Consider the following 27,069-nt stretch of genomic DNA (forward strand, 5'->3'; position numbering starts at 1 on the left):
TTCTATTTACTTGGCAGTGAATACGCGTACAGTCGTGTAAAAGCATTATGACCAGTTTCTTCGCTTTCAGAACAAGTTTTTATTGTAGCAGCTACTATAGTTAAACATTATGAGAAGATTTCATTAAATCTCCAAAACGTTGCGCTATATATCCGAAGCTCTACAGACAGAAATGCATCCTGCGATCCTGTAGATTCTATCATAGAGGACATATAAGCCTATTTTATAAACAAAGTAATTTCACATGTGTTTGAGTATTAGTAATCCAGGCAATGAGAAAGCCAAAATAGAAAATAAGAACATTGATCTTATTTCTCAAACCATTCGATGATAACTCTGACACCAGAATATGAAGCGTTGATAAACGTTACAAAAAAATCTTGATATATACACAATTATATAAAGATTTGAGATGAAAAATGTATAACAATTTACATTCAAGTTCTGTCCAGAAATATCAGCAATTCACAAATTTGACTTGAAATATTGCTCCAGATAGCAATGCTTCGCTCCAACTAACTAACATAGCCTCCTTAATTGTATCTTAACATTCACTTTTAAAGATTTCGCCATCGGTCATTGAAGCAAACGTCAGAAATTTTCATTCAGTCAGAATCCAGTTTTGTATTTAATGAAAATGCTCGCCGTCCAGATGGTATAGTGGTTAAAGAGGAGCTTACTGCGGTACTGAAGGGTCCATGTTCAAATCCCGGAGAAGATATGGATGTTCGTAAATTTATAGTGTTATGTTGCTAATAGCTTGAATTTTCGGTTATGAAAGAGATCAAGTTCATTACCTTTCTTATTTAAGAAAAATCTGAATTTTTATTTAATTCTTTGATTTATTAATTTAATGTTTTATTATTTAATTAATTTAATATTTGGTTATGTAAATTCTTTAATTAAAAAAACAATGCTTCAATGACACTTTTATTCTTTTTCTTTTATTTAAATTTTAATCAAGATTTCTGTGTCCTTGTGAAGGATTAAGGAAAGAAATCGCCTAGTCATTCTCTCGGGGTGACGTACTTCCGTAGATCTTTCTAGAAAGAAATTGCTTTGTTTCGGTTGCCCCTTAGGAAAGGAAGTAAGTGACGAAAGGTCAGAAGGGTTAACGTTTCACCTACAGGGTAGGTCATTTACTTGGCGATTTAAGTGTCCGGTTTTTGTCCACCTTTCAAAATAGTGGCGCGTGCGCAAATTGCATTATCTGGTCTGTTAGGGTTAAAAAGCGGAAATTTGGCCTCTAATGAAGAGGCGAAAATTTTTTGAAAGAAGTAAGAGAAAATTCGAGTACGGGTCACTTTTTGGACTGACTTTTAGATTTTACACTTGGACTTCTTGTGCTGAGCCGGATAAAGTGATGTAGCTTGTCTTCTAGCAGTGGCATGCTCCCGCCCTTGTAGATTTTACCATAACTTCGAGAAAATAAAAGCTCTCGATGGTTTTCATTAAAATGCTTTTGCTCCCAAACTAATAAATTTGTCTGAACTTCCTACCTCTTTTGATGAGAGCTGGCATGACCGACCGATTAAGTCTAGCAGTTCGTGGCCGGTTACGCTTTAATACCTACCTACCATGTACTATGAAGAAAGTTGTTATCTAGAATGGAAAGCTGTGATCTCGAAAGAATGTACCTCGATTGACATGCTGCTTTTCTATCATCAATTAGTGGGTTCCACGTGTTGGATATCGGACACTTGGCCTCTAGTCTTGCTAACTGCATTGTCATCGTTTTGCCTCTGATGTCGATTCTCGCCTGCTTCTACATAATGCTTCAAATCATAAAGTTCGGAAGCCCTGACTTTTTTCTTCGACGTGTCCTGCAACTGGGAACCTACTGAAACATAGCAGCTGAAGAACCTTTATTCTTTGACAAACGCTCGTTTCAAATCTTGGATGGAACATTAGCACCGCATTCAATAGACAGATAAGTCAATCTATTTTATTCCTCCCACTATTAAATAAAGACTGGTGATGTTAACTGGCTTAGGGCTCTAAAGTAACTTTATTGAAGGAATTTACCTAATTGAACTCTTAAGTTTAACTTTCTTGAAAAATTCGCTTGTTTTTCCTTAACTCTATTGGAGACTTACTTTTAGGCGGAAGTCAAAATAATAAAAAAAGTATTAAAAAAAATGTGAATCTTTCTGAATTAATTCTTTACCTAACTATTAATTCATGCTTAACACCTGAAGGTGAAAAAACAGTAATAACCTATCTTCTGCTTTAAAGCTTGTTTTAACAGTGCTAAATATACTATATCTGTTATTTTATACCAAAATTATAATTTAAGTTAATATACAAAATTTACTGGGTAGTCCATAACTATGTAAAATATGAAGAAACTATGATTCTGTGATAATTCCTTTTAGATCTGAGAATATTTAATAAACCCTAATTAATTTGAAATTTATGTCCTTTTTTTTATTTGTGAATTACAATTTATCCTTTGTCCGATCCTTACCTATCACGGTCTCGGAATTTTAGAACACAACGTCCTTATGAGTTTATTTCAGGTATAAACTAGCCCTTATGAGTTTATTTCAGGTATTGCTCTCGTTAGCATAAGTTAGCATAAGGTTTAATGAGCAATTTTATTTGTTACGGATTCACCAGATAACGCACTGATTCCCATTTAATTACGATCACACAAATGTTGCCCCTACGAGTTTATTTCAGGTACAAACTAGCCCTTATGAGTTTATTTCAGGTATTGCTAGTTTAGTTAACATAAGGTTTAATGAGTAATTTGTTACGGATTCACCAAATAATACTGTAAGCCCCAAAACACTAATATTATATTACTGTCGTTTGTTAGTTATGGTTTCACCTGTCAGTTCTGCGTCGGTGTTTTATAACGATACCGTATCAGAAACTGAATAGTGCCTTTGCGGCATGGGACACTCTAAATATATTGCGAGCCGAAAGTTCTCTCGTGTGGTTTGGTGGTAGGGAAGAGAGCCTCGGTCCAACCCCTGGGGTACTCTCCTTCAAAACTGGAGTGGGAGTAGTCCAACTTTCTTGAGGCTCTGTCAACCATTTTTCCACTAAATACATGGTCAAAACGACAACAACAACATTAAAACGCTCATGGTTTTCTGTTTACCATGCATAGTCGGTACCGTGTGTGCTTAATGAAGCACGTGTGCCCCACTTCACGACGATTTATTGAAAGATTCACTTTTCTTCCTCGTGCTTCCTACCTCTTTTAATGAGAGCTGGCATGACCGACCGATTAAGTCTAGCAGTTCGTGGCCGGTTACGCTTTAATTAAATCTTTTTATTCTGTTGTTCCTTTGATCCATTTAGAATTCAACTTGGTTTGGAATACCTCGTAGCCATCTTGAAGTACAGTCTTGAGAACTTTAGCAGTTTGCTAAGCCTTTTTTACCTTCGAAATAAACGAGTCTTTCAGTATTAATAGACGTTGACTACAGATTAATAGACGTTGTAACAAGGTGAGAATTACTCTAAATTTGCTTTTTCTGAAACTCTAACAGTGTCAGCACACTATCCGACTACTATGCCGTCATGTCCTTTTCAAAATCCAACCGATCGCATACTGTGCTCGTAAGAGCATACTCAGACTTCCAGACCTGGGCAACTCTAGGCTGGCTGCTTTATATGGTTAATCGTCCCAACCCCTAGCGTGATCCAAGGAGGCATAATTCTCCAGTCAACCTGGGAAGAGATAATTTCAGTACCACAAAGTTAGGGTTTTGTAACTCTTAGAACGGTGGTGGCCTGCAATGAAGCCACCGAAAAAACTTCGAACGCATATTAGAAATCGTCCGTCTTCCAGTGTTGACCAAGGGGAGCCAAAACCCCAAGAACCACCTTTGATATCTAACCATGTAGCATCCTCACAACCAAGGGGCAAACAAAACAGTACCATATGGTACCTGCCAAGCCTGAACCTACCACCCAATAGACAATGGTTCTAGTCATTGTGAAGACTGTTAATTTTACCCCAGAAGTCGAGTCTGTCTAGATACTGACCCACCCAAAACGCCACGGTTGCTTTTAGTCGAACCTACCTCCCCCCGGTGGGAGACTATACTCGTAACAGTGGCTGTCGCTACATTCACAGACAGTGGATATCTCATCTGCTATACTTATTGAGCAGGATCTTAACTGTGGACTCTTTGATTTGCCTTTTACATGTGATGTCTACATTAGATTGTAATCATAACAACGTAGCTCAACCCTATAGTTTCAATGCAGAGCGAGTTAAAAATATAAGTTTCAACTACAATGCATATTTTGCTCTCAAGTAAACAATATTTTTCATCTAATTTTTACAAAAACGTTGTGATAGATATTAATTTTATCTTTTTTGCATTTTAGTTCCTAAAATGTCATGTAAATGTTTTAACTGAAACAGGCATTACCGAAACAAAAATTTTACTTAAAAAGCAGACGGTGATCATTCTGCTGCATATTTTCACTCTAATTTAAACAGTCAATACGCCTTTTCTTAAAAGTTCATGATTTTTTTAAAATTTATATCTGATATCCTGCATACTGACATTTCACAAACCTCATAATTTGACACGGGAGTAATATGACTCTTTTTCCTCTCCGTTAAATGTCGAATTATCGCGCTTCTCTCCATTTACTGTTTTATTTTTAATTAGTTAATTAGATATACTCTTCCTGTCAGATAAAAATGATGCGTTTTTAACTTAATCTAATTTTTAATATTTAAGCTAGAAAGTAGACGTTTATCATGATGCAACAATAACTTTATAGAAACATCACTCATATTGTAAAGTATGCATCAGTAACAGTTTCACCCTACGCTATTATTTAATAATTAGAGATAAACGTTAACTTTCATGCCTTGCCTTTCTTATATTCTTTCATTTTTTACTTATTCTTCACTTAGCTAACGTATTGACATAGATTACCAAATCAGCTTCCCTTAATAACCTTTTTAAAACTGAAGATTTAGTGGAATACCCCTTATATCACATTTTAGCTTAAAGTAGCGTTAGGCACTTTGGGCACACCCACAGAATTAAAACGATAAGTGATATCTTCACAAAGTATTATTTGTATACTCCTCTAGGCCTAATTAGACTGCCTACCTTTTTTATTTATCAAAACTCTGACTTTAAAAGGTAGCGTGCTGGAAAGGGTTAATGATATTAACATGAAATTGAAATGCATTATATTTTTTAATGCACAGAATATTAATATCATTGTTAATATTGTAAAAATAACTGTTTCATTAGTAGAAGTAAAAACATTTACTCTTTCTAATGACATGTTCTTTGCTAAAATAAAGCAGGGTAAAAGAAGGTACTGAAATTCACTCACTTGCATTAGGATAAGTAAGTAGTTGGCCTATAGGAAAAATAATAATAATAATAAAATCTGAAAGCTTTATATCTGAAAGAAATATAACGCTCAAAAGGGGCATTTTTTCCCATTTACTCACACATATAAGTTTGGCAAGAATTTGGACTTTGAGTTAAAATATTTAAAAACAGCATATCTTTAGAATTTCTGATAGACAGTTTCGCGCGCTAGAGATAAAAATATTTTATTCCCTACATTACTGCCACTGCTCGTCTTGAAATTGCTGAGTTTTTTATTAAGAAATTCGTTAAAGTTTTACAAAATATGAAACAGACAATAAAACAAGTTCGAAATTCCAAATTCGGGCTTCTAGGGCAATTTCGGGCTTCACAATGCGAGAAACATACCTACATTCATGCAGATGCTTCATAATTTAATTTCTTTAAGTATAATACAGAGCGATAATATTTGGTGGCAACAATTCGAAAAGTGGTTTAACGCTTTTAGTGATTCGACGCAAAATGTCGTTTGGAGACTAATAGCCCTTCTGAACTAACGCTCCTTTGGGCTAAGAAACGATAATTCTACGATTCAAGTATCCGATTATCCGCGTGTACTCTTGTCTCAGTTGCCCACCAGCGGCCGAGCGGTAAAGTTGCTGAACACTGGTAGTTCGGTTCGAGATTCGAATCCCGCGAACGGGCTGGCTGCATGGGTATTTTCGTGGTTTTCCCCATGTGTAACGTGTATACGAGCCAGTTTCCCTTAGAACGTCCTCCACGAAGGCATCCCTACCCTTAGGCAGATAGCCCGATTGTGTTTTGCCATAATTAAATACACCACACCACCACACCATCTTGTCTCAGTTAGCCGGCTAATGGTACGGAAAGAGAGGTGGGAGACCCGCAGACCCTCCCCGCCCTCTGGGTGTTCTTCAAAACTGCTGCAGATCTGCGCGGTTCTTACTGTATCGCACATTAAAAACATTTCGGAAGAAGAACTATTTCGAACATTTTTTGCCGTTCTCCTTTACAAAAGGTGGTGATGACAGGGGATTCGATGCTGATAACTGGTTGGTTATTAAAAATGAACAATTTACAATTTTTTGCCACAGAAAGGAATTAATACGGAGTCTTTCTTTCAGTGATACAGAAGGCAAAAAAATTGTTTGAAACAGTTGTTCGTCTGAAATAAATGAATGTGTCATACCAGCCTTAATGCAGCGGGACTATTATCTGTACGACCAACGGTGAATTCCTGGTGTCCCTTTCATTTCTACCTGTACGTGTGTCACTTAACCGCAGCCCAGCCGGTATAGCAGTTAGTGACGCTGACTGCCATACCGATGGGCCCGGGCTCAAATCTCGGAGAAGGTACGCGTGTTTGTAAGCGGATAGTGTCTGTGCAGCCCTGGGCTCTCAAAATACAGCCGTGATCTGAATGTATTTTCAAGAGGTTGGTGCTAGGAGAAGAGCGATGGGAGGCCTTCATATCCTCCTCGGGTGTTCACCCTGAAGACTAAAATTCCTTCCCCATTGGTGGCTGCAAGTCGTAGACGTTAACCACTACTAAGGCCGCAAGTGGTGGTCACTATGGGAGCACTTAATAGATGGGCCACCGTTGCTTCCTATGAAGGGTCAGACATTCGATGCCTTTTCTGGGATTCGAATCCGGGCCCTTCGGTACGGCAGTCATCTTCACTAAGCACTTTTACATCTGAGTGGTAAACCATGAAAACGTCTAGACAGCCATACTGTACGCTGTGATTCGAGCCGCGGACTGAACTACCAGTGTTTAGCGACTTTGCCACTCGGCGGCTGCTCGTGGGTGGGCTTAAAACTGAGGTAGAACTTGCATTTAGTGCAATGGGACTATACTGTACAGCCGATGAAAAATTCTGGTGTCTCACCCACTTCTACCTGCGCCTGTCTTAGCCTGGATGACTGGAATTCCGCTGACATTTAAAAATAGACATTTAAGGAAAAAAAATCTAAAACTTTTATGCTCTTTTTCAAATTCTCTCTACAACAAAATTTGGAAAAGAAATGCTGGGTAATAGAAGCTTTGCAGAGGAAATCGAAAGATATGCATGCATTATTTTAGAATTTTGAAATGTTGATGAAAAGAAAAAAAAAATAAAATAAAATAAAGCAATGCTTTAAATGGTTTTAAGAATTTAAAGTTTCGATTCTACCTCATAAAATTATAACCAGCTCAAATCAGTTTTCAAAATATAAACTGTAGCCTTTTAAAGCTTTTAAATTGAGAAATGAGTCTTGCTAAATGAGGCTGATTGCATAATCAATTATTGGCAAAATTTAAATAAATTCAAACATTAATCCAGCTGGAATTTTATGTTTAATTCAAATATTCATTTTTCTAAATTTTTTTCTATTTCAAAATGAAAGAGTCTTGATTGAGAATTTTGTGTGAAATAAAACCATTTCTTGATTTCATTTTTAATAGTGGTTAACTAAATAGGATTCTTCAATTTTGAAGAAAAATTACACATGTATGCTGCTTGGAAGACTATGTTTAATATATTTGTCAAGAAATGCTTAAATATCTTTAAACTTTATTAAGAAACTTTCAGTAATCTAAAAAATTTAGAGATAGTTATCGAGAGAAATTTAAAGCTTTGTACAGAGGTTATTAAAATCTGAAAACTGGAACTAGTCGAGATAGTGAATAGAAAACTTACTTTAAAAAACTGATTCTCGATGCAATTCTTAAAAAGCAAGCATAACTTAGTGCATAGTGCAAAAGATTTTCTTCTCAGTAGAATATTAAAGTTCTAAAATTGATTTTAGAGCACACGTGTGCTCTCTCAAGTTTTATAGCTACAAAATGTCATCAAATATCTTTCATTTCATTTTTATGTCTTGTTTAAACATAGTTACTTCTAATTCTGCTTAAAGTACTCTTTTTTCCTGAATTTTTCAGACACTTTTCATTTCTTTTTTGTATTACATTAAGATGATCTTTCCTTTCATTTTTATATTTGAAGGTGTTTTATCCTTTAATTTTCATAAATTCATTTTAGATACTTTTTCTCTTCTTTTATAATATCCGTTTAAAGTACATGCGAATGTTTTGTTTGACAACTACTTCTGTGAGTTGATGGAAAAATGAAAGTTCTTGCAAAAATGGAAGATACCGAGTATCGTGCTGTTATTAGATACCTGTTTTTGAAATGTAATACGCCCACTCAGATTAAAGAGGAGTTGGACACAGTGTATGGGGACTTTGCACCAGATAGCAGAGGTTATGTGCATGTCCAAACAATGTGTTTGCCGTGTATGGAAGCAAGATTTAGATATCGCAAGCTGGTTGCACGTTGGGTGCCGCGTTTGCTCACTTTCGACCAAAAAGATATCTGAATGAACATTTGCAACTTTCTGTTGGCACAATAAATTCCACTATTAATCAATCCACTTCCACTATTAACCACTGCAAGTGAAACCATGATTCATCATTACAGCCCAGTCAAAACACTGGACTGCAAAGGGAGAATCGACTCTAAAAAAGGCAAAAAAATCTGTTCTTTCTTCTGGGAAGGAAATGGCAGCAGTTTTCTAGAACAGCCATGGGATTGTTTAAACAGATTATCTTGGAAAGAGAAAAACCATTACTGAAGCATACTATGCAACGTTACCTGATAACCTAAAGGTAGCAATTGCGAAAAAACGGCCACATTTACAAAAGAAAAAAATTCTCTTTCAGCAAGATAATGTTCCCACTCATACCTCAGCGGTTGCAATGGTGAAAATCTATGAATTACGGTTTGAACTGCTTGATCATCATCCCTATTCGCCAGACCTGACCCCAAGTGACATTTTTTCCCCTAACCTAAAAGAAGCACTTGGAGGAGAAAGATATGAGCAAACTTTGCAGAGAAAAGATTCCACATGTTATTTGGGCGCGTTAAAAGGATGGGAGCATCGCTGGAAGAAATGTATAGACTTACAAGGAGAGTATGTCGAAAAATAAAGGTAATTTTGGAGAAAAAATATTTTTTTTCTCTGTTAGGGCGAAAACTTTTCAGACAGCCTACGTATAAGAACAAGGAGATCGCATTAGATGCCCATATACAACTAGCAGTCCCATGTATAAAATTTCAACTTTGTACCGCTAATTGTTTTTGAGTTATGCGAGATACATACGTATAGACATATGTATAGACGACACATATGTACATACGTATAGACATATGTATAGACATATGTGTATACGAGATACATATGTATAGACGTCATGAAAAAGGATCATTTTGAATCTATTTTGGAAAAAGGAATCCTTTAGTTTGACCTACGTACAGACGTCAAGAAAAAAAAATAGCCAAATGGATTCGGGAACGATCAAAATGGATATTTCCTTTGAAATATGATATCCGAAATTTTCCGCGACTACAATACTTCCTTTACTTCGCACAAAAAATATATATAATTATCAGTGCAGATGATCAGTGCAGAGATATAATTCGCCATAAAAAGCAGCTCTCTGAGTCATTTGCATAGAGACATACTAAATAATTACAGAACCTGATTGACAAGTACGTTAATTGTACTAACAAATGAGCATATTTCAATGAAAATAATTTTTTCGAATCCTATGTTGACTTATCTTCAGTACGCATTCTAATATTTTCTCCGCTAGAAAAGTGAATATTTTATGAAAAAAATTCTTTTATTTGGGTAGAACCTTGTTAGTAATATTTATAAAAGCAATAGCAGTAAAACTTTTATGCTCCGAGAAAGAGTTCTGAACACTGCTTAGGGTTTATTCTATGAAATTTAAAATCACTTGGATATAAAATTCCCTGAAAATATTCAGATAAGCGTTAAACGTGCGTAGTTTATCCAGGTTTTATTCCAAGGAAAAAGTTATATGTTTTGTTTTTTAAATTTTGAATATGCGGACACGTAACAAAACTATAACTAAAGCAACTTATTTAGAGAGGATTTGTAAGTTACGTATGTAACAATAAGCACTTCTATTTAAAATAGTTTTCAGATATGCCTATTATTGAAAATACTATAAGTCAGAAATTTTTTTTATAAACTTTGCAGTACTCAAATATTCTTTAAAAGTATTTACAATATACCTAAATAAATACTCTCTAATGGGCTCTAGTTTTATGCGGAGTAATTAAAATTATTCCTTAGCACATTTTTTAATCTTTTATGTCATATTTCTTTAGCATTTAATTAAAATTCTTAATTACTAAGTTTCACTTGAAAGTACTTTTTTTCCACCTAAATGACTGAAACATTTTGAGACTTTCTAATAAGTTGAAAAGACGTACACTGATTTAAGTAAAAAAATTTAATAACAATTCCTATGAAACAAAGTTTTATCATTAGCTGAATGTAACATTTTTAGAAAATTTGTTTAAGATATTTATGTTTAATTATATACAAAAGATTGACATTTTCTTGTATTTTTAATGCATTAAGAAGTGTGTACTTCTTTTAAAGCAACCACAACAATGATATTAGAGCATGTCAATTATAAAACTTATTATAAAATAGAGGCAATAATAATAATAATAATAACATGCAATTAATCCTCCTGTGGTGACCACCTCCCTAGAGCAAAGTGATAAATTATTTATGGGAATATAAGTAAACATCTGTACTGATAATTATAACATTTTCCTCTCTAAGACAACCCCTCTCTAACCTACAGAGCTGCAAAATAACTTCTGATTTCACCACTGCATATTACTGGACAGGTGTACAATCTGATACATAATCTGGAACTGCTTTTCCAATAGCGCTTTAAACTGCGTGGTTTCATAACACTGAGAACTCCTAGAATGGTACAAACAGACAGATGACTTAGTAATATTTTATGCCAGATGGAATATAACAGAAAAATCGCACTCTAAAATGACGGTTTTGCTTGGCTGATGGACTGTTATGAGCTTGCCTCCCGGAAGAATGGTTATGCGTATGGTTGCCAGAGTTTGACGCATTCTGAAAATCTGGGGATTTTAAATTTGGAAAATTTGGCAAAGGTGGTTGCATTAATACGTAAGTAACTCAAATTGTTGAATTTAAAGAATATTTCCCATTATGAAAAGGAGCTTTGAGTTTTTTAAACCAGGTCCAGGTTGGCTGGTAAGTTTATATTTTTGCATTTTAATTTAATTACAAGGGATGGGGTAAAATAAACTTTAAATGCTTTATTACTGTGTCTCTCTTTTACACAGTTAAATATTTTGATGATGATAATTCACCTCAGAGAATATACGTAACGCCTTATTAATATTGCAATTGACTTAGTTATTTGGAACCAACAGCAGGTGTTACAAAATGCGAAAGAAAGTAAATTTTGGTTAATCAGTTGTGAATTGTTATATTCATTTGTGGAATATAAGAAGCTAAACCCTGTAATAAAACTCTATAAAAAATTGTTCATTTAAATGGCAAATAAAATTGGATAATTGATGCGTCGGATAAAAATCAAGAGGTGTAAACTGGAATTTCTAATTTTCTCCATGTGCACTTTCTTGCGGCCCACCAGGATGACTTCGATACATAATACAGGACAGCGCAGGTTAGAGAAAATAACTCCAATATGAAAAGAAAATACAATTTCCAAACTTTTAGAGTGTTATGCGCATAAAAAAAGGATAAAACTAATTTCGTTTCTGAATTCTGCTTAGTTCCACTCCATAAATTTCAATGATTTAATAATTACCACACCAAAAACCATTATTAGCGTCATCGGAATTTGTGCCAATAAATTTTAATTAAAGACTTCGTTCAATAAAACGAATTCCAAATCAGTACATACATATCAATACGCAAAAATGCACTTACTTTTAAAACCTGAAAAACTCATGTGTGCAATGATGGCGTCATGCGATGATTTTTTTAAGTACTTTACTTTATCACGATATTTTCGACGACGATGCTTTTAAACTGCGAAGTTTCTAAACTGCTCAAGAAAAGCCCGCCTATTTCAGGAGCGAAACTGGGGTCAAAATCCCCACATACAGAAAAAATTCTTTATCTCACAGTCTCAGAGAAAATAGCCCTTTACGCTTCAGCAATATGGGCCAATCCGATGAGTGGTAGAAAAGTCAAACAGCTGGGAATTATACAACGACCTTACGCCATACTCTTGTGTAAGGCCTACAGAACAACGGCCACTAGTGCAGCAGTGGTATTAGTGGTATTATCTGGTCTAATGCCACTGCACATACGCGCAGAAACTGAAGCTGCTTACGCTACTGTTATCCATTTAAAGAAGGAAGCTACCTTCTGCGGAAACACTTATAGTCCAGTTCAGTATGAGCATCCAAGAAATACCCTGGAGACGCACCCTGCGCACAAGGGAAGAAATATAAGGATTCACGTCAGCAGAAGTGGCGAGCAAATTACAATACAGGATCTCTCTTTTACACAGTTAAATATTTTGATGCTGATAATTCACCTCAGAGAATATACGTAACGCCTTATTATATATACGTAACCCAATGCAGTACTATACAGATGGATCCAAGCTCGACGAGGGTACAGGTAGTGCCTTCGTCCTGTACCACGGAGGATGCAAGGAAATCGAGTGGAAGGGGCATCTTCAACCAATAAACAGTACATTCCAGGCTGAAGTCATAGCCATTACCACTGCGATTCAGCATGCAATTGATAGCGGGATCACCGATGCAATGCTGTTTACAGATAGCATGTCAACGCTATTCGCCCTAGTCAACCATAACCACAGCTCCCCATTGGTAGCGGACCTCCAGAATATTATACAATCACATCCTCAACTAATTGTAAATTTAATATGGACTAAGGCACACGTTAACAACGAGGGTAACGAGACAGCTGACCAACTGGCAAAGGAGGCAGCAAGCAACATAGCTGCACAGATGGTAACTATTCCAGCGCCACCCTCGTATCTCAAGAGAACTCTTAAGGAAAAAGGTCTGCAGAAGTGGCAAGCTGAATGGGAGACCTGTGATACGGGTCGCAGAACTAATTTATTTCTGCCTAGAGTGAAAAATGGAGCGCCAATACTCCATACCTCCCATCACTAATTACATCTCGGGGCACGGGCCCTTTCCCACCTATTTTGAGCGATTTGGTATCTCTCATACAGGCTTGTGCGTCTGTGGGTCGCTCGGAACTCCAGACCATTACATCTTTGAATGCCCGCTCACGGAGGATAATCACCTCCACTTGCCAGCAGACAACCAAATAGCCTTCAAACGATTCATCGTTAATAACAAAGGCACAGTGAATACCATCTGCAGAATAATCAGCCAGATAACCGCCCTGGGGCAAGACCTATGCCAACCCCACTAATTCAGTGTCTTAAGTGAATGTAAGTACTCCTCTGCATCTAAGGAAATACAGTATCTTCCTTCTGCTAAGCGCATGTACCTTCTTTATTAATAGTATTTATGTGTCATGTCATGTATGTGTTATGTTAATATTTTTTTTTTCTTAAATGTGTAACTAGTATGTTATGTAACGTATACCTTGCAAACCTAAAATCTGTAATACAATATAAATAGCCAATGTATCTCTCATCTGCCCCTGTATGGCAATGTAATAAATCTTTTAAGATCTCAATAAACCCCCGGTAGATAGGGGAGGGCGCGGGACATATGCCTGTTTACCTCTATTAAACACCAGGCGTCCCCGTCCTCCGTCACCTGTCACCTGTATTTTCGACCACGATATTTTGTATCACGATGTTTTTTCTTTGGTTTCTTTTCTCCCACGGTGTTTTGTACATCGACGTTTTCGTTCCTGCGTTGTTTTCTCCCCGATTTTTTTGCCGGACACCCGCGCTGCCCAACCGGTTTAGTTTAGTTTAGTTTAGTTTACGAGTATGCTGCAACCCTCCTGGCCGACAGTAATCGGCCTCATGGTTAACGCAGCACACCCGACGCAGAAAAACAACAACAAAATAATAATAATAATAAAATAAATAAATAAATAAAAGATTAAAATATTTAAAGTCCTATTCCTATGATAGTCTTATTTTCCTTCACAATCCTCATAATTTCTGTTGCATAGCTATTCAAGAATTTTCTTTTTTCAATTACATTTTGTTCATTTATTTTTCCAAATCTCGTCCTCACACTCTCGGTCAGTTTACATTCTTCCATAAAATGAGCTGCATTTCCGTACTTCCCACAAGCCAAGCATTGATCATTGCCCGGAGATTAAATCGTTTTAAATAGGCCTGAAATCTACCATGATCCGTGATAACTTGAATAGTATCTATATTATTAAATAGATCCATTTTTCTTTTTATGGTCAAAATCCTCAAGTAACCCTTATTTTTATTTGAACCATTCCATTCCCGAGCCCATTTCTCAATTATACTTGCTTTCATTTTTCTCAAGGTAATTCTTCTGGAATCATTAATAGCCTCATAAATATCACCCTCTCCCAGGACAGCCAGCCTATCCGTTCTTTCTTTCCCGATAACACCAATATGTGCCTTAATCCAATGAAAATATATAGCATTTTTCTCTCTTATTTTGTTATAAATGTTTTTTATATCCAAAAGAAGTCTATTGCTTGGTTCCGGATTTGCCAAGCCTTGTAGGGCCGAGAGAGCATCAGAATAAATATGTATTGTAAAGTACTGTTTTAAGTTTTTATAACTCCACCGCAGTGCCTCTGTAATTGCAACCGCTTCAGCTTGATACACTGATTTATTTCCTTCTAATCGTATTTTTCTAGTATAGATTTCGACTCCGTAATAAAAAATAACAAAAGCGCAACCAGTTCCACCTTCATTCCGGAGCCATCAGTGTATATATCAATCATGCCAGTATTCATATAATCTTTATCGTACGGTGTGCCCTTGAAATCTTTCGGATGTATATTCATAAAATCTTTTCTTGTCAAGGCGTTACCATTCAAAACATCACCATTTTCACATGTTAAAATCTTTTTAAAACCATAGCTGAGTAAAAATTTTTCATAATAAAATTTATAAAAAATTGAGAGTGGCGGAATGCCAGCAAGTAAGCAAATAACTTCTGTAGAAACAGTACGGAAAGCCCTTGTGATTGCAAGCAGCCAGCTCCTTTGCAGTGAATCCAGTTTAGTTCTCAGTTTAATCAATTCCCAACCGGTATAGCGATAAGCGTTGCTGACTGCCGCGCGGAAGAGCCCGGGTTCAAATTCAAGAGACGGCATGGATGTTTGTAAATGTTTAGTGTCCGTACGACATGCAGGCACTCTAAATATGCGGCGAGCCAAAAGTCCTCTCGAGAGGTTAATTGTAGGGCAAGAGGAGTGAGAGACCCTCGATCCCGTCCTCCCGGGGTGCTCTCCATCAAAATTAGGAGTGGAACTGAGCTAAGTCGCACTCTCATCTTACCTTTAAGGTACTCAAGGATGTTGAAAGCGACAGGCGTAATCTTGCGCGAGGAATTTCGTGGTCTTGGGCTGACTATATGTCAGACAACTAAGCATTGGTCAACAACAACAGAAACATCTTGTGGCCGGTTGAAAACTATTTAAAGCCGATGAAAGACCATCAGCCCTGAGTTGTTTAGTTGGCTGGCTGTTGTTATTGTTGTGAGTTCACCCCGATGTCGGATTAGGTTTCTCCTCAGATATGCTTTGCGTGGTGTTTAACATTCTTAGTAGTTTGTTGCGCAACTACTGTTTATACTATGTGATAGTGTGAATACTTGTACGGATATTTCTGTGGAAAATTCCAGAGATCAAAAATATTTCTTTTGGTAAAAATAATTTTTTAATGGCCTATAATATTGTACGTTATATCCTTCCTTCACGTTCGTACGGGGTTCGTAGATTTGGAGTGAATAAAGACGACACTTGATGAAGTATCGAAACACACTTTATTTACCAATATTAAACAGATAGCTCCAAAATCACTTTTACAGTCGTCGAACTGTTATAAATACGCTGACACGTTCAGCGACACAGCCTTCACCCTGTCAGGCAATAACGGTGGAGATCGCTTCACTGCAAAGCACCCGAGTACAGCTTCCAACTCTTTGGTTCAGTCGTTCTCCACGCACTCTCGAGGCTCTCCACGCGATGCACTCGACGACAAACAAGAGTACAGCTCTCGACTCAGCACACTCTAAGACAAAACTCGACGATGCACCAATTCGCGATGCACTAAAAGACAACCCTTCCGATGCACCCGACGACCAACCCGACGCTAGACCTCGAGACACTCGCTCAACGACCGACCACCAGCTCGCTAGACGAGGCACACACACTCACTGACTGCGGACCAGCAGGGTTTATATAGTTTTCGGCTTGTGTTCGAGAACATTCTGGGCTAAACTGGTAAGAATTCGTACAAGAAGGTTCTCCATCCGTCCATGGTATATCGCCAATTTTGTCGCCAAATGGGCGATTTCTCGCCAAGTGCGCCAATTCTGCCTTTCTTTGGCATTTTATGGCAACCCTAAAACTGCTTTGCGGGGAAGCCATCTTACCGCAATTGTACATTTCGTAACAATATAATAGACTTGTGAGTTCAATCTATTACGAACCCGTATGCACGCATCAATATTCTAAAAAGCTACTATTATTAATTTCTCTGTTGTACAAACAACTAATTTTATTACATAAATTATTAACTCTATTATTGTACATATAACTATTTTATTAAATAAATTATTAACTTTATTTTATTAAATAAATAAATGCGTTTCCCGCTTTATACATTAAAAGGACGTTTTTGCCTTATCTTCGATTGCACAATGAATTTTCGACGATTGGCTGCTTTATTCCGAGATATCCTGTATGATGAATATTTGAACACATCAGCAGATTAAAAATCTCATTTTTCTATAACAACACACTTATTAGCTACAATTGTATGCAAAATTGTTATACTTTAAATTTAAAAGACATCTTTCTTAGAACAAGTACATTAGGAAGTACCTAGTAAAAATTTTATTCACCAAAAATTTGAAATGAAGAGAAAATATAACAAAATTTATCTTTATTTTCAAGAATATTGAAAGCCTTTGTACAAGTTTATGAATATAAATGTCTTTGCCAATACACATAGTCTTCAAACAGTCTCAAAAGAAATATCAAGAGGCCTTTGGTTTGTACAAGTCAGCAGGAAGTCGTTTTTGAAGCTTTATACAGTCCCAAATCCAATCTTCCGTAACCTTCTTGGCATTTTTTAATGCTTTACTTTCCTGAAAGAGAAAAGGACATATATCAGTTTGAACAGGTCATAGACTTTTTAAATTTTACAAGAATATTTCAAAATCCGTAAATTTTAGTACGCGTTCTATCAGAACAAGTTATAGTTACTCCACTCCAGAAAGAAAAATAAATGTTTAATAATTAAGGGGAAATTCTAATTACTTCATGATTTACCTCCAGTTTGTCTTTCGCAAAGAAGAATGACAAACAGATTACCCAAAATTAGAAAAAATGTGAATTCCTGTTAATATGAGTATATTTAAGGTAGTTTTCGAAACGTTTTCTTAAATATACACATAAGTAATGAAGCGAGATTCATGCGGTACCTTCACTGCTAACAGTAACTTGTAATGAGCTACAGTACATTTAAAACAGATTGAAAGAGTTTAGACCCAAAACCGAATTAGTAGACATCGCTAAAATAAAATTTAAAAAAAACTTAAAAAAATGGTATTAACTGTTCGACCTAAGTCTCGTTCGTGTGTGTTAAAACGATTTTGACACTGAAAGTATAGTCTCAGTCCATAAATTCGTGCGCATTTTTGGTAAATTTTTAAATAATATAAAAAACCCAATTTAACATTTTAATCAATTATATATTTCCCTCCATTATCTACAATATCTCGCCATCTTACAGGCAGCGTTTTTATGCCATTGCTGTAGAAAGACTGGTTTTGATGCAAAAAAACTTGAAAGTTCATTGTGTACATCTTGTTTAGAATTTAATTTTTTTCCCAGTAAAAAAATTTTTAAGACATGAAATAAGTGAAAATCACTTGGGGCAATATCTGCGGAGTATGCAGAATGTGGCAAAAGCTCTCAATTAAATTCACTAATTTTTTGCAGCGTTTTGTTCGAGCCGTATGCGGTCTAGCGTTATCATGATGAAACAACACTTTCTCTATATTCACCAATCGTGGGCGTCTTTTATTATCAATTCTGAGTTTAGATGGCAAAGTTGTTCACTATTAACTTCTGAATAAATCGTTTGATTTGGTTCTAATAGTTCAAAACGTCCTGAACGGGGTTCATCATCAATGCTGCTTTTTCCAACTTTAAATTTTTTAAACCATTTATGGGCAGTTCACCTGGCAGATTCACCACACGAAAATAAAAGAATGTAGCACAGCACGTTTGTACTGATTATCTATATTCATCTTTTATGGGTACTAAAATGCGTTCGATATTTACGAAAGTTGGTGATGAACTGAATAATATGTTAGTCACACGATGACAAGCTTCAACAGGTTCCAAATTGTACTGTTTTAGTAAATGCGTCATAGTGAATTCCACGCATATTCTTAATGCGCACGAACGTATGGACTGACCATAGATATTCGGTTAAAAAGCCAACTCTTTCGTGTATAACTTCTTTTTAACTTAATAATGTTTCTTTTTAACTATTAATAATGCTTTTCCCTTCTTTTATGCAACCAAACGGATTAAAATCGGCTCTCCTTTCGTATGTTGAATCAAAATTTTTTGAAATCTATTATGATAAAACATCAGTGTTGGGGCAAACTCACGACAAATTCGAAAGTTTACTTTCAATCCCATCGACTTGATGGGAAGTAATATGGCAAAATAAAACCCTGGAAAGTTATATGTCTTAGAAAGTTAAATTTCTTTCAAATATCTACTTGGTTTGGTTTACGTATTACGGAAAAAGCCTCGAGGGCTCTCTGCCTAGCGGGAGGGAAGCCTTCGTGGAGGACTTTCTAGGGAAAACTGGCTCGTATACACCTCGGACCGAACTACCAGAGTTCAGCGACTTTATCGCACGGCCACTGGTGGGCCAGTATCTACTTGAATTTGCTCCGTAGTTACAGCATTCCCTGAAAGCGATTCGATAAATTATACAAACTGCAATACAAAATGGAATTTTTCATTGTGTGAAGAAACAAGACAGTTCCTCTGAGAATATACCAGAAAAGAATTTTTGATTACAATCTACACCGATTTCTTTTTCCCTGTAGGTTTTTTAAGAAATACCAATTTAAAAAAAAAATATTCTTGCTTTACAGTATTGTTAATTTTCTTCACACGTTAACCTTTACGACACTAGATTACTAGGTTATTAAAAGCTGCAGTAAAAATTTAATTTTTTTAGTAATTACAGATGCATATTTTCTTTGGGTGACTTATATGGAAAAAAAATTAAAAGTAAAAATATCGAAAGTTATTTTACGCGAACAATGTATACTAAAACAAGCCACTTCCTCCCACTTTCCCTTTTAATGAAAACTTTATCCGAACTAGTTCCACACCAATTATTTCAGATAAACACGACCGTATTCTCGCACATCACATGGATTACATGGATAATGATTTTTATACCAGCAAGCCAGTAATAAGCTCGGAGCTCGGAAATATAATTTAAGTGTATTCGCATAATGTCAATCTTTGTGGTAAGAAACACTTATTTTTTTTCCCTACATGAAAAATAATTTCACTCATACATTCATAAACAAACCACGATACGTTCTTCGAAGCGAAAACAATATGAAAAATACAGTCCTCAGGGTCATTTTAAATCAATTTCTGGCGAGTTTGACTAAAAGAAAAAGAGGCTAAGTCAAAAACGGCGAAAATCGAAAGAAAACACCCAGTTTCGAAATTCAATTTTATTCGACCAAATAGGCTTAATACAAAAAATAATAACAAAATCATCCCTCCATCGATAACGATAAGACAATTCTGTTTTCGATCAAAAATGCATTCATTGTAATAGAGGCTATTTTATTCTTTCAAAAGCATATATAAAAAAGTCCATACGAGCATTTTCAATTTTCTTGGTTAAGCAATGAAGTCTACTGATAGGTTACCACATTTTTTACACTAAAAGTGAGTATATTTTTATTAATTTCTTATATCCATGGGGATAGAGAAGCCACAATGCAAAGCAATATTTCAGTAATTAAAAATTTTTGTAATGCGATACATAATAAAATATTCATGAATATACAACATAATTCTTATTAGTTGCATTGATTAATATAAAAAATTTGTATTATAAATGTAAAAAGCTAAAAACAGAAGGAAAAAATCTTGATTTTTTCCAACTCAAAGTATACGTGAAACTGAATTTATACCCGTTTATTAATTTTTTATATTTTATTTTTGAATATTTGATTTAAAAAATTGCAATAGTCTTCGGCTTCGTACTGAGGCAAGGTATCAGGTTATAGCAGGTCCTGCGTCAGTCTCGTATTGTTTGCTAGGAAGAAACAAACAGCTTTTTTCCTTCACGCTCTGCCCACCAGCGGCCGAGCGGTAAAGTCGCTGAACACTGGTAGTTCGGTCCGAGGTTTGAATCCCGCGAAAGGGACGGCTGCATGGGCGTTTTCGTGGTTTTCCCCATGTGTAACGTGTATACAAGCCAGTTTTCCTTAGAAAGTCCTCCACAAAGGCATCCCTTCCCTTAGGCAGGGTGTCCGCCGATAACATCGCGGCAAAAACATCGCGGACTAAAACGTCCCGGAGAAAACAATGCAAGGCGAAAACGTCGGGCTACAAAGCATCGTGGGAGAAAACATCGCAAAGAGAAAACATCGCAGTTCTAAAACATCGGGGTAGAAAACATCGTCGTCGAAAATAAAGCGGTTCAAAAACTTCGCAGTTTAAAAACATCGTCGTTGAAAATATCGTGGTAAAAAATAAAGTATCTACAAATCATCGCATGACGATAACATCGCAGACTTGCTTTTTTCAGGTTTTAATAAATGTAAATGGATATTTCCATAATGATTTGTGAACGCAAGATGGAAAGAAGGATAATTTTTACTTTCATATTCTTTATTAACTAATAAATGTTTCCTGAGAAAATAAAAAAGGAACTTAGGCATAGAAAATTAATGCAACTTAAGCAATAAATCCTTTTTTATAAAGTTTTTACTGGTAATTTTTCATGAAAAGTATAATCTATAAGTTGCATTTAATTAGTTAATAAAGAATATGAAAGTAAAAATTTACCTTCTTTCCATCTTGCGCTCACAAATCATTATGGGAATGTCCATTTACAATTATTAAAGCCTGAAAAAATCATGTCTGCGATGTTATCGTCACGCGATGAGTTGTAGATACTTTATTTTTTACCACGATATTTTCGACGACGATGTTTTTAAACTGCGAAGTTTTTGAACCGCTTTATTTTCGACGACGATGTTTTGTACCACGATGTTTTAAAACTGCGATGTTTTCTCTTTGCGATGTTTTCTCCCACGATGTTTTGTAGCACGACGTTTTCGCCTTGCGTTGTTTTCTCCGCGACGTTTCCGTCCGCGATGTTTTCGGCTGTAACCCTTAGGCCCTAGTGTGCTTTGCCATAATTAAATACAACAAAACCTTCACGCTCTTCCCGAAATCATGGCAATAAAGGACACAATCCTTAAAACTAGCACTGTGTTGATTAAATTATTATTTCTAGTCACTTAGAACAACTGCGACCTCCTTTTCGAGAGTATTATGTTCTAAGACTTATGAGGTATTCTCTCTCATTTTTGCATGCCTTGTTGGTGTAACGGTAGCAATCTCGCCGCGTATTCGAGAGGTCCAGGTTCGAGTCTCGGCGGAAACATTGCTCATTTTTCACGTCTCCAGCATACAAAAAGGCCTAATGTCTCTACAGACTTACCATACATAATTTTTAACGCTATACATAACATACTTGTAATACATAAAATAATGACATGCTTACAATATATAAAAGCATGGATAATTTTAATTGACAAATCACATGCAATTAGACATTATTAACATGAAATAAAGTAATAATAAAATGCAACACCAATATATGTTATTTTTCTCTCCCTCATAAACCTGAATGTTTCGGCCAGTTCCTCAAGAGATGAAAGAGCAAGGGAGAACACCGGTAACTGTATTCTATAGATTACGTACCACTTCAAAGAAAAACAAAGCAATAAAAGTGATGGTTTTCATCAAAGCAGGGAATAGGCAATGTAGTATCTATCTGAACACTTTATTTATGGTCATTGTTGTAAAAGGACAGGTACCCAGTAAGACGGTGAAAACTACTGTCATTCACTATGCTACGTCCATTTAACACAAGGGCGAGTTTTATAGCATATGAACAGTTTATTTAACATTTTTTAATTTATACTGGGGCCGCAGCAAACTGAGAGTAACAGGAATTGCTAATATTAGATCAGCATATATAGGGATATGGTTAGGTTATTTGAATACGTAAAGCAAACGAGGGTTAAGGGAAGTGATGCCTTCCTGGAAGGCTTTCTAAATGAAACAGGCTCGTATTCACGTTACATATCAGAAAAACTACGAAAATCAACGATATAGCCAGCCGCTCGCCTGAATCGAAATCAGCTTGAACTCCCAGTATTCAGCGGTCAAGCACTCCAGCCATTGGTCGGATTATAGAGGAGTAAGATTACATTACGATATATAACATTATTTATACAAAGTTTCTATAAAACCTTTTACAAAGAAACTCTAACGAGAAATAATTTTATGAAGCATATCGAAACAAAAAAAAAGTCGAATGTAATACTGAATTTTATAGTGTTTACTGATTGGTTTCAAATCTGATTAATAAATTTTCTCTTATTAGTCACTGGTTTTGAGTAACCGACGTTTTATTTTTGTACAAACGCTTGAATAATTTTACATATATTAGTCAATGCAATTAGTAGTGTCTTCTAAAAAAAAATTTAATCGAATTCTTTTCAATATTTTACCACCGAGAAATATCTCTTTAGAATAAAATAATACTTTTCCTTTATAACACATTTCAGTTCCACATATTGTAGCATATATATCCTAATATAAGTATTTACACTCGTCGCTTACGACTCTTAAGAGTAAGCCTTCCCCCCCCCGAAAAAAAAACTCAAAATGGGAATCCAGAAATAAAGCTAATCGATACCTTACGCTCCAGTATTATACTAGTGTTAAAGAGCAAATTTTTTTTTTTTTTTTTTTTTTTTTTTTTCATTTTGGTTTGCAAAAAATCAATTGGGAGACGTGAAATTCATACTGCAGCAGACAGTACAGAATGAATAAGAAAACGCTTTCCTGACAGAATGGCCTTGGTACAAAAAACTGTGTGTCCAAGGGAAAGAACAACAAACCAAAAGGCCTTTGTAAGGAATTTTACGACCTCCATTAACTGTGATGGTTGTGCTGCACCATCTGTCGACACTCACCACCAGATTACATAACAATTCTTGAGGTAAGAGTTCCCATTCTTCAAAAAACATGTTTCAGTTGTCTGGTGTTCTCCGGAAGGTAAGATACTGCGGCCAATACTACACATGCTCAATGTGATTTAAATCAGGACAGCACGCTGGCCAATTCATTTTGTGGATATCTACATTTTCCAGGAGCTCCTCAACAGCGTGAAGCCAGCGTGGCCGGCCATGCATCTTCATCTACGGGACTAATGGCAGCTTAAAACATACGTGGGAAGGATAACTTGTCAATCTCCTGTCAATGATCTTCTTCCTAAAAAGTAAACGACCATCCGTTCGTTCATCATAATGCCTCCCCATACAGGTACAGGTAAAAGTGGGGGGGGAGAGCACCTGTACTTCATGAAACGAACAGGTGTTGCGTCCTTTCACTAACTGTTCTAGAGTTCACCTCCGATGAGACCTCACGAGGGGGAAGTTAAATTATGGGGTAGTTAAGAAAAGGACTTTTGGTAGTTTTGAATATTTAGTTTGGTTGTTTCTTGTCAGTCCTGCAAGCCAGACATCTCACCCACCCTCAGCCGAGAGACAGGCCCAGGCCGAACCATCCCTTAAGGTCTCTTTTCCTGATGTTAGCGGAATGAAAGTGTGTTCCTATCTCTTTCCATATCAGCTGGCGCCGAGAAGCATTTGTCAGACTGAAACGACTCTCATCGATAAAGGAGACGCAACTTCACTGATGAAGTGTCCAATCGTGTTCTCTACACCACTGTAAACGGTGCCGCCAATGGTCGCAATTTCGGGACCAAAAAAGAAACCTTCAAAGTTTTTGACTTATGCAACTTGATAGATATATTCGGTTAATTAGACACACGACATACTTTTTTTTTTTTTTTTTTTTTGCAAAAAGGAAAAAATTAAATTAATTATCTATATCATATGTACATTAGGTTTAACATCAATGATTAATATTCATTAAAAATTAGCAACAGATCACTCTGAATGAATATCAATGGTATGCAGTTGAGGACTACTGACGAATAGACCACCTTCATAATTGGTCAGACAACTTCATAAAGTCGCCTACTAAAAGTAAACCAGCGACACATGTTATCCGGTTGCCATACGAAATTATCGCTGTCTGGTTCCAATGATTTTTCGCCTGCAGGGCAACATATCGGTCATCAGTCACCGTTGCTTTACTTTGCGACCACCGTTAACTTTCTTGCAGCTGTTACAACCTTTCTTATAGCTATTTCGAAGGTTTTCCAAACTCGTGAAACAAAAATTTTTTTTATCAATTCCAAACTTGGGCGACAGACGTCAAACTACAATCCTCTTCAAGCTTGCCAATCATTCTACCACGTGTAAAAGCGTTCTGATATTTTCCTGTAGTCATACTGCACATGCAATCGCACTTTCTTTTGCAGAAGAATGTCCTGAAATGTGTCTTTATTTCTTCTTTTGCAGGCTCGGACGTATTGGTGCTGATATTTGCGTATGCATCCCCTTTACACCATGCGCCGAGTCGTGCACCCAAGCTTACGCTTTCAGCCATGGTGCTCCTAAACATTAAGAGTTACAGTGTGGGTGACTTATACAAGAATGATCGTGAGGCTCTGAGATTCCAGAGATGTGATTTTCAAGTTGCATTACTGCCGTAGACTATGTAAAACAGGAAAAACGACTACTTACTAATAACAATAATACTATCATCGAATGATGTGATCAAACGCATAGCCATAAATTTGACTCATATTGCCACTAATTAACTCAATATAATTTTATGCCTCAATTCCCTAAATTGTTGGTCACCACATTTTAAGCAATTTCTACGTATCAGACTCAGACTTATCCAGAGTACTTTCAAATGTAGGCTCACTCAGTTGGTCACTAATTTCGGGACCAAAAAAGAAACCTTCAAAGTTTTTGACTTATGCAACTTGATAGATATATTCGGTTAATTAGACACACGACATACTTTTATTTTGGAAAAGGAAAAAATTAAATTAATTATCTGTATCATATAACATAAGCGGAGTACATTAGGTTTAATATCAATGATTAATATTCATTAAAAATTAGCAACAGATCACACTGAATGCTTTGAATGTTATACAGCTGGAAAATTTCGATTAAAAAATGCAGTATTTTTAAAAAAATTTACAATTTATTTCACTAAAATTTTTACCAATTAATAATATTATGTAAGAAATAAATTTCATTCATAATGGAAAAATCTTTCAAATTTTAGAATCAGTCGAAACATAATAACTTAAAACATGCTAAAACACTACTTACGGTTAGGCTGGGGGTCAATATTACGTAATTAGCTTCATTCTTTTCATTTTCTTTTAAAAGGATGCCATCATATCTTATTCAAGTTAAAAAAAAAAATATTCTTCAATACGATTGCCTTAAACATCGATAACTTAAAGATATAAAAAGCAAGCAACATTATCATATTAATAAGATTTCTATAATATGCAGGTAACAACATAGCAAATATTTCTTTATTAACCAAGCCATATAAATCTTTGAGTATTTCACACTTTTGAGTATATTTTGCGCAATAATATAAGGGAAAAAGATGCCTACGTGTTAAATAAATCCCGAAATTTATCACAGTTGGGAATTCTAAAAAACCTTCAAAAATTTTAAACCTTATTTTTATAATAAAACTTTTCACATTTAAAATCCAGAAATATATCCAGAAAAGCAAGCATACTGAGGGAGAGTGACAAGGAACTTACTTTTTCAAGGTTTTGGTTCTTTGCTTACGGTAAAAGCACTCGAGAGCTACCTACCTAAGAGAAGGGATTTTCTATGGGAAAATAGCTCGTATACACATACTTTTTCAAGAAGCAAAAAGTGCACAATTTTATTAACGACAATATGGAGGTGATTGCATTTAACTGCAAAGTTACTTTGTAATCAGAACGTCTTCCTCCTTAGTCCATTCGGGGTAACAGTAGTGGTGTAGCCGCTGGTTGGAGGAAGGAACAGAAAGAGACCCCTACCTTCCACAACAGCTAACGCAGTACTGCCAAGCTTACAATTTAAGGAGGTGTGGCACTTTTGTTCACATCCAGAGCACGTTACCTTGCGGTTAGTGGATTAAGTACGTTGCAGTTATTGGACTGGTACTTCCGCACCAAATTGAAAAGCAAGCACACTCCTGCACAAATATTCATTGGTGGATGGGTAACAGCAATTTGAATAGTATAGTAGCATTTCCGCATAAATCACATCTTGGTTACCTTTCGATAACTTGCAAGCGAATTTGATCCTAAGCTGCTGGACTACACAAATATAGAATTTAACAAAATATTTATGGTAAGTAGAAAGAAACATTTATACAGGTAGTATAGTATAGTAGCATTTCCACATAAATCACATCTTGGTTATCTTTC

General features: G+C 35.9%; 1 protein-coding gene across 3 annotated transcripts in view; it reads right to left on the bottom strand.

Moving 5' to 3' along the window:
- Positions 1-17,262: 17,262 nt before the first annotated feature.
- DNAlig3 (DNA ligase 3) overlaps positions 17,263-27,069 on the bottom strand; it is a 224,371-nt gene continuing 214,564 nt past the window's right edge. For all 3 annotated transcript variants that reach the window (XM_085813879.1, XM_035358921.2, XM_035358920.2), the window contains 2 exons: positions 25,958-26,030; positions 17,263-17,482 (listed from right to left, as the gene is read on the bottom strand). In XM_085813879.1, coding sequence (XP_085670005.1) covers positions 17,372-17,482; positions 25,958-26,030 — 184 coding nt within the window. In that variant the 3' untranslated portion in view covers positions 17,263-17,371. The remainder of the gene's footprint in view (positions 17,483-25,957; positions 26,031-27,069) is intronic.

Source organism: Stegodyphus dumicola, chromosome 1, assembly GCF_044657685.1.
Source record: "Stegodyphus dumicola isolate Sdum_Otavi_A_Nest chromosome 1, ASM4465768v1".
Classification (NCBI taxonomy): Eukaryota; Metazoa; Arthropoda; class Arachnida; order Araneae; family Eresidae; genus Stegodyphus; species Stegodyphus dumicola.